The sequence below is a fragment of the Strongylocentrotus purpuratus genome, unplaced genomic scaffold (assembly GCF_000002235.5).
Source record: "Strongylocentrotus purpuratus isolate Spur 01 unplaced genomic scaffold, Spur_5.0 spur5_scaffold_7, whole genome shotgun sequence".
NCBI lineage: Eukaryota > Metazoa > Echinodermata > Echinoidea > Camarodonta > Strongylocentrotidae > Strongylocentrotus > Strongylocentrotus purpuratus.
In genome coordinates this window covers 12902695-12912451 of record NW_022145613.1, presented here as the reverse complement: position 1 = coordinate 12912451, position 9757 = coordinate 12902695, and the positions used below count along the sequence as shown (strand labels likewise).

Sequence of the window (9757 nt, the reverse complement as noted above, 5' to 3'; positions counted from 1 at the left end):
TTTCCTGGTGATTTATTTAATTTCATATTTTTTAATATTTCTATACATTCCCTTTCTACTATCTTTTCTTCACCTAAACCCCTTAAGGTCTCGTTCAATTTTGGCATGTTACTAGGGAAAAATTCTAAACCTCCATCTAGTACAACTTCTATTTTTTTATACAACTGACTGTAAAACTGTTTTATTCCCTCGACAATTTCTTTTTCCTTAGTAACAATCTTTCCGTTTACGTTTAATTTCTGTATTACACTTTTCTTTCTATTTGCTTCCATGAGCTGTTTAAAAAATGCTGTATTCTTCTCTCCACATTCATACCAAGAGGCCCTTGATCGTATTTTTAAACCTTCATTAATATAGTCATAAAATACTCTTAGTTGTTGTTTCTTAATTTTCAGTTGTTCAAGGATATCTTTATAATGTACATTATTGATTGATAGTAGATTCTCTTCCAAGTCTTCAATTTCTTTTTCTAGCTTTTCTCTTTTTTCCTTCCTTTCCCTTGCCCTTTCCTTTGAAAATTTAGTTGTAAACCTGCGTATTTCCATTTTGATATAGTCCCATAATACTCTCTTGTCTTTTATCTCAGATAACATTTTGTTCTTTAAGGTCTGTATTTCTTCCTTCATCTTTAAAACATAGTCTCTATCATTTACCAAGCTATTATTGAACTTCCAATAACCCCTTTTACCCTGAATTTGTCTAGACGTTCTATCATGCAGAACCAAATTAACAGCTGAATGGTCGGGTGCTAAGGAGGGAATAATGTCACATTTGGATGTTATCTGTTCTAAATTCTCTGATATAATGAAATAATCCAAACGGCTTTGCATAAATGGATTCCCTTGTCTATAAGTATATTGTTTTTTATCTTTATTTTTATTTCTCCATACATCTCTTAATTTAAATTCATCCATGAATTCTTCTAATTTGCTACTGAATTTTGATTGCTTCTTTGTAACTTGTCCAAAATAATCTAAGTTCTTGTCTCTAATAACATTAAAATCACCTCCAAGAACTACTGGGTTCCCTTCTGAATTGTTTCTATACAACAACTCCCTTAAATCCATTAAACATTTTATTTGCTCCCCTTCGTTATTTCCAGTAGGAAAATAAACATTTCCTAGCAACATCTTCTGACCTTGTATATTACATCTAATCAATAAATATCTTCCATTTATGTCTGCACAAGTGTCGCTAATTTCAATGTCTAACTTACTATTTATTAATACCCAAACTCCTCTACTGTGGCTTGTACCATGACTAAAGATACAATTCCCGCCCCACTCCAATTGCCATTTCTTTTCGATATCAGGTGTACTGTATGTTTCTTGTAAGTATATTATATCTATAGACTTTGTCCTAAACCAATTAAACATTTTTTCTCGTTTGCTTCTATCTCTAATTCCCCTCACGTTTAGTGTAAGATAGTTACATGAAAACAAGTTCCCTTTATTATCCATCTTTTTTTTGTTGAAATAAACCCTTATCTATATATGAGCTGGGACCCTCTATAAATTCCGACCTTGCAGATAAAGGGATCATCTCTTGGCAAATTAATATTTTTAATGAAACAACTTCACGACCCTCTTCCCTACCAGAAAGGAAACTAAGAAAGAAAAAGAATATGTATAAATACATGAGACTACTACAAATATTCGAGAACCCATATTTGAAAAAAAGAAAAAAAAGAAAAGGAAATAAAAGGAAAAGAACACAAGAAAACATAAGATGACAACATGAAACAGACAAATAACAGAGTTCGCGTGGCGAATCATACATAATGATTAACCAGACTGCCTTTGCAAACGTTGCATGGCAGTCCCCTCCCCCCTCTCCCCTCTCCCCTAATTTAGCTTTCCTACTTATTTGTCATACAGCCTGCAATTGAAAATTATGCACTGTCTGACCTTTGTTTCTACATTTCCTTGTAAAAAAACAAAAATAATAAATAAAACTAATATCTTCCTACAAATCTACTCCATCATGGTCTTTTTCCATGTAAAGGTTAATCAAAAAAAAAAAAAAAAAAAAAAAAAAAAAAAAAAAAAAAAGGATAAACCACCCTCTGTGCTATCTCCATCTCAATTCAAAACTTTTCTATCCTGCCTTCATTGTATAACGCTTACAATTCAAAGACTATGCCATATCTCCCCTTCTTTCTACCTTCAACAGTTCTCAAAACAAATACCTTACTACAGATCGACTGCATTGTAACTCATTAACATTTGGATTAAGGTAGTGTTCTGAAACTCCTGCTAGTAAAATTGCATTGAGAAACTACTTCTCTTTTAACCTTTGCAGCAACACAGCAAAAAAAAAAAAAAAAAAAAAAAAAAAAAAAAAAAAAAAAAAAAAAAAAAAAATCACTACATCAATAAATATTCCTTTCAAGTTGCTTCTACAGTGTAAATACATTTCCTCTGTGCTGTCTCCATCTCAATTCAACACTTTTCTCTCTTGCCTTCATTATACATACATCTTGCCATTTCAAACTACAGTAAGCCATATCTCCCTACTTGTACATTCCAGTTAATAAAACCAATGACTTCCTGCATATCAACTGCGATTACATCAATGGTCTTTTTCATGTAGGAGTACAACAATAGAAGGGTTAAAACCCCCATGTATAAATTATCATATGTCCAACCCTGCATCTTCCCTCCATTATTATGCCTTTTTATCTACTAACCAAAGTACATATTCCATCTTCCTTTCTGTCAATCTTCTGTCATTAATACTTGGATTAAGACTGTACTCTGAAACTAACCTAAACAAATTTGCATGAAGAAATCCCTTCTCTTTCATATTTGTAATAACATATAAAGAATTCATACTCTCTACCTTTCTTTTTCTGTGCAAGAAACATTTCCACTCTCAACTTTACTGAAGGAAATATTCTACATATAATATTTCTTCAAAATAGCTCCTCTATTACATTTCCTCTGTGCTATCTCAATCTCAATTCAAAACTTTTCTATCCTGCCTTCATTGTATACCGCTTGCAATTCAAGACTATGCCATATCTCACCCTTCTTTCTACATTCAACAGTTCACAAAAGGAATACCTTACTACAGATCGACTGCATTGTAACTCATTAACATTTGGATTTAGGCAGTGTTCTGAAACTGCTGTAAGTAAAATTGCTTCGAGAAACTGTTTCTCTTTTAACACTTGTAACAACACAGCAAAAAAAAAAAAAAAAAAAAAAAAAAAAAAAAAAAAAAAAAAAAAAATTCAACAGTTCTCAAAACAAATACCTTACTACAGCTCGACTGCATTGTAACTCATTTACATTTGGATTAAGGCAGTGTTCTGAAACTGCTGCAAGTAAAATTGCATTGAGAAACTACTTCTCTTTTAACATTTGCAACATCACAGCAAAAAAAAAAAAAAAAAAAAAAAAAAAAAAAAAAAAAATCACTTTATAAATATTCCTTCCAAGTTGCTTCTACAGTGTAAATACATTTCCTCTGTGCTATCTCCATCTCAATTAAACGCTATTCTCTCTTGCCTTCATTGTACATACAGTGTACAGCTTGCCATTTCTAACTACCGTATGCCATATCTCACCTTGTACATTCCAGTTAATAAAAGCAATGAGTTCCTGCATATCAACTGCGAATGCTTCGCGCCATGACCGTCATGTAGGGGTACAACAAAAGAAGGGTTAAAACCCCCATGTATAAATTATCATATGTCCAACCCAGCATCTTCCCCCCATTATTATGCCTTTTTATCTACTAACCAAAGTACATGTTGTACATTCCAGTTAATAAAACCAATGAGTTCCTGCATATCAACTGTGATTGCATCGCGCCATGACCGTCATGTAGGGGTACAACAAAGGAAGGGTTAAAACCCCCATGTATAAATTATCATATGTCCAACCCAGCATCTTCCCCCCATTATTATGCCTTTTTATCTACTAACCAAAGTACATGTTGTACATTCCAGTTAATAAAACCAATGAGTTCCTGCATATCAACTGTGATTGCATCGCGCCATGACCGTCATGTAGGGGTACAACAAAAGAAGGGTTAAAACCCCCATGTATAAATTATCATATGTCCAACCCAGCATCTTCCCCCCATTATTATGCCTTTTTATCTACTAACCAAAGTACATGTTCCATCTTCCTTCTGTCAATCTTCTGTCATTAACACTTGGATTAAGACTGTACTCTGAAACTAACCTGCCTTCATTGTATAATGCTTGCAATTCAAGACTATGCCATATCTCACTCTTCTTTCTACATTCAACAGTTCACAAAACAAATACCTTACTACATAGTACAGATCGACTGCATTGTAACTCATTCAACACTATTCTATCCATACTGCATGTCATCCTAAATTCACAATACAAAACAGCCTACGGTAATAACAAAATTCCTTATCTCAATACAACCTGTTCTATGTGTACAGCTTGCATTTCCAACTATGCACAATCTCACCTCCTCCTACCTACCCCAGTTCACAAAACTCCTTTTCTTATTTCATATAAATGGACCAGCAACCGGCAACCTTTCTTTAAGATGTCTTCAAGAATTCCAATAAAACTTAATAAAACAGATGCCATCCCCTTAAAAAGATTTGCTTTTGTTGTCAATCTAAGTATTATGCATATGATATGAACATTTTTAGCCTGTCCACTGTAATAGTCAAAATTTGTCGTTTACAGGAATTTTATTCTCTCTCTCCCGGAGTCGTTCGCATTTCTATCTACATCATGCTTCCTATTACTCTCAACATCTTGAACCTACTTTGAATTTCACTAGTTATAAAAGCACAGTTAATTGTTTCCTTCAAAGGAGGAGTTTCTGCTTTTATATCAACTATCGTCTGCGGGTTATACACTCATTAATTGTCATGTTTTTCTTCTAATTTTGAATCACTTATCACACTGCCTGAATGCAAAGTCTTCTTTCATAAGTGCAGTTTTTAAATTACAAAATGCAGTTACTAAAACAAACAACAACAAAAAAACAAAAAACAAAAAAAACAAAGCCAAGCCACTAATTCTTCTTTCAATGTGAAGGCTTGAAGGTGTAGATTATCTAGATCCTTGATAAATAATTCATACCATCAAAAATCATTTTCTTTTCTTTTTTTTCTTTTTCTTTTACCCAGCTTAACACATCATTAGGTAACTCTGTTTTTTTTTTCTCCGTTTAAATGCAACATAAAAGAAACACGGTATAATTCTTACACATAATATACAGGCCAGCAAGAAAGTATTATTTCATGTCCTTTCTTTCTCTTCTTCAAAAATACCAAAAAAATTTCCTTAATGTCAGTTCTCAGCTACTTGAGTACTTCTTCTTCTCTTCAAACGTTGGTTTTTGTTTTTTTTCCTTTCCTTTCCCTGTACTGAAGAATACCTCACTACTTCGTATCTCTCTGCTTCTTGCCGAGCTGATTTCTCACTTTCATTCCAGTTTCAGATAGTTTGCTGTTCCAATCTTTAGGCTGATTATATTTATCGTTAATAATGTCTGTTCTCCTTCTGTTTCTCTCTTTCATCCTTCTTCAGATCATAATGATTGCTCAAATAATTCTTAATAATAGATTATACTTATCTAGCTTCCTGGTTAAACTGGCTTTACACCCTCCACTTGTACTTCCATCCCTTCGTCTGCCATCCCTTCGTCTGCCTTGGCCTTTCCGTCACTCCTTACGTTGGTCGCTCCTCGGGATAATTCCTTGGTCGACGTCGCTCCGGGTATCGGGTGTAGTGGGCTGTTAGAACGCTTGTCTTGTCCTTTTGGTCCTGTTCTTCTGCATTGGTCGATGAATCCTGCCTGCTTTTCTATGGGTAGGACTACCCTATCCACGTACAGCTTCCATGGCTCCGTTTTCGAGAAATAAGCCAACTTCCCCGCATTTCTCGCTTCTCTCAGTGCTTCCATTTGTTGTCTTCTCCGTTGTCTCGTTCTAATTGGCAAATCCTGCGTAATGTACATCTTTGTGCCTTTAAGATTTTTTGCATTTTTCAATACAAGTTCTCTGTCCGCGTAATGCACAAATCGAGCCTTTATTGGTCTCGGCCTCACTGCCGCCGCAATGCGATGAACTCGTTGGTATTGTATTCCTTCTATCAGGCCGAACTCTAGCTTCAGATGCGACGTATAAAATTCTTCTAACACCTTGGACACATTCTCCGCCCCATTTTCAGGTTCCTTCTCCGGAATTCCTAAAAACACCAAGTTTTCTCTGCTTATGTATGTGCTTAGTCTGTCTATCTCCTCCTTTAATTGCATTCTATCTTCTTCCACTTGCTTTTTCATATTCGGAATGGTGTCATTTTTCAAATGTTCTATGTCATTTGCGTTGTAGTCGACAGAAGTGATAACTTCAGCTATTTTGGCTTCGAACTGCTTAATTTCTGTAGTTATTCTGCTTTCTAGTCCTCGAATTTCCATCTGAAATTTGTTCCAAATTTGTTCTGACTGAGCATCGAGCAGCTGTTGAATTGAAGGTAAAAGCTCCTGCGGGCTGCCACGTAGGTCTTTTCTCAGTTGCCCATCCGCGCCCGAGCGCTGGCGGGCTCTCTTGGGATGTGCCATAATAATTGCACGTGGCACGTGGTATTGGGCGTGGTATTGGGTGGAGAGGAGAGGAGCGGAGCGAAACGGAGGAGGTCCTTACTCTATGACGGTCATGGCGCGAATCACCAAGCCTGCAATCCGTCGACTTGCTAGAAGGGGAGGTGTCAAGAGGATCTCTGGTCTCATCTACGAAGAGACACGCGGTGTACTGAAGGTCTTCCTGGAGAATGTCATCCGTGATGCAGTCACCTACTGCGAGCACGCCAAGCGAAAGACTGTCACAGCCATGGACGTGGTGTATGCACTAAAGAGGCAGGGTCGTACATTGTACGGCTTCGGCGGCTAAGTGTAGCAGACCTCTCTCTCTCCTGGCTAGAATAACAGCTGGTGTTAAGCTATCGATTTTGATATCGGTATCGGGCTCTTAATTTCATCAGTAAATTTTCCGCTCGATTTAAGAGCTCTTGACTGCTCTAAACACTAACACTAACACTAACACCCAACTTGAAATCACTCATTGTCATATTTACCACCATGATTGTTGAGACAATATACTGTAACCCTCCAATTTTCATTAACTCAAACAACTTAATACATCATAGTGAATAACATACTATTGAAACGCATTATCACTACCAAACAAATCATCTTTCAGAGAATAACATTCCAGCATTGCGTCATGATATTAGTATTTATTCATTATCATTAATCTTCCCATTTTGATATTCCATAACCATAATAACAACCTCTTCTTTACTTAAATACTTGCATGTCTCATTGTCCAATCAAGCTTGATCTCTGATTTGAGTGTCTCCTTCAGAGTGATGGTTTCCATGCATGTACCCTGTCTCCTACTCCAACTCAGTCAAAAAATGAGCACTTTGCAAGGTTCATGGAATGCTGCAACTTCAATATACGGATCAGGTCGACAATCCTTAACCTGGGGAAAAAAAGCATGGATGTATGATCTTGTTATCCATCTATCTATCAATCCAGTTTTCTAAATGTGTACCATCGTTTTAGATTTCTAAAATGTTATCTATCAGTTCGAAATACATGTACATGTCATGACGTGAGTGATATGTTTAAAGATACTAAGGTTTGAAAGTCAAGGAGTGACAACACATAAATCCTTCAACTCATCACCTTAAGTAAAGGGTTTTACCATCTTTACAACCTGCTTTCAATGTGATGTCCATGGCAGATGATATCATTGATAAGTGTAAGGTAAGCCAACAAAATATTGACAACCATTTTAAGAAGGAAAATATTATTTGTTTTTATGTAAACATTTATTCATTTTTGCTAGCAATATTTAATATCTTGTTTTGGGGGGTATTTTTTTGGTTTTTTGTTCTTGTTACTGCTTTGATATTTTGATGTAAACATTTATTCAATTTTATATATTTGTTCTCATTTGCTATGTTTATTTAAATATTTATATATTTATATATATATATATGTATGTTTTTTAGTGCTTTTTTTTATATGATTGTATGTTTGATGTAAACTTGCATTTTTAGACGTTGGGCTTTTTGACAAGTCTTGAATAAAACCTCATTTGAATTGAATTGAATTAAATTCATTTTTGCAAGAATGAAGACATAATAAATGAATATGTTTATTTATCAACAAAATTAAAAAATTTACTTGTTTGTTCTTCTCATTTTACTACTAATATTAAAAAGCAATCTTAACAGCTTCATGGTGACTATAATATGTAGGGATGACCTCTGTTTCCAATAAATCTAGTCCCTTGCTGTACACATGATCTATCAATGTTCCCTTCTCAGTAGTAGCATTAACAACATGCTGTTTGTAACCTTTATTACACATTAGCTTGTTTACCTGTGAAGAACCTTTAAACAAATCCTCATTAAAATCTCCCATCACAATACACCTAATGCTTCTTTTGTGTAATGCATCTAGCAAATTGTCTAATGATTCACAGAATGATTTGATACTATATGATGGAGGTCGATAAACAACTGAAATCACAACAGAAACTGGTTTGGTGACAAGAATTGCGATAAACTCTAAGTTGTCGACAGATATGTTTAATCTACTTGAATATGTATTCTTGATATAGATTGCAACACCTCCGTGCGATTGTTCTTTGAGTACATTTCCAACTCCAGAATTACAGTATGACAGATGTCGTGGCTGATGATAAAATCGAAAGTTATCTAAAATAACATCACATAGATCATCATCATTAATCCATGTTTCGGTCAAGCAAATACAATCTACATTCACAAATTGGCACTGGGATTTGAAATCAGTAAAATACTGCTTTAATCCTTGTACATTTTGCATTACCAAAGAAAAGTTATAATCGTGAATATCTTCAGAAGTTTCATTCTCGATAAACGGCTTCATAATCTCAATGCGTTCTTTAATTTCTGGATTACAATATATACGTTTAGGATCGAAATGTGCTATCACTAGTCCAGATAACGAAGTAACGCGACTAAGACCAACATATGCCTGTCCAGATTGAAATACATTTTTTAATGATACAACAGCTTTGTCTAATGTCGAATTTTCTATGACAGGTGAAGCATATCCATAGTGACGATCTGGCTGACTGGCCTATTAAACATATTGACCGGCATTCTAAATTGCAAACATGCAAATATTCTTCACTTATGCATGTCTGAATTTTATAATTATTCTTTTTACATTTCAATACTTGGTTCTCAAAAAGAAGTTTTAAGCATACACAGCACACATATTCTGGGCCATGAGAAATTATCTTTCTAAATTCTTCAAGTACAATATCAAACTCGGACAATTTTACTGTTCGAAGTGCAAACCTTTTTTGATTTTGTTTTATTACATTTTGCCTATATTTTTCAATTTTGTTATATTTCATTTTTAAGCTCATCAATTTCTTTTCCTTAAATTCTTTACCTTTGTATCTAATTTTTGACAATATTTTCATGGTATCTTGTTGTTTTTCCTTGAAATGTTGATCGTTTAAATATTTACTTCTTATTTTGTCTTTGTGCATTCGTCTGAAATGTTCATTGTTGCGATATAATTCCTTCATTCGTTTTTTTCATGGTATTTCGATGTTTTTCCTTGAAATGTTCATTGTTCGAATATTTACTTCTTATTTTACTTTTATGCATTCGTTTGAATTGTTCTTCGTTCCAATATTTATTTTTCATTTTAGTCCTCATAACTGTTTTAACATTTTCTTTGAA

The 9757-nt window shown here is 34.5% G+C and overlaps 1 protein-coding gene across 1 annotated transcript; it reads left to right on the top strand.

The window, feature by feature from the left end:
* Positions 1–6645: 6645 nt before the first annotated feature.
* Positions 6646–6929, top strand: LOC763704 (histone H4-like). Its single transcript, XM_030973888.1, has one exon. It carries the CDS (start codon positions 6652–6654, stop codon positions 6892–6894), a length of 243 nt encoding a protein of 80 aa, XP_030829748.1. The 5' UTR covers positions 6646–6651; the 3' UTR covers positions 6895–6929.
* The last annotated feature ends 2828 nt before the right edge of the window (positions 6930–9757 follow it).

Bases quoted from the DNA above. Each gene is read 5' to 3' on its own strand.
- LOC763704 (XM_030973888.1), top strand. From the start codon at position 6,652: ATGACGGTCATGGCGCGAATCACCAAGCCTGCAATCCGTCGACTTGCT.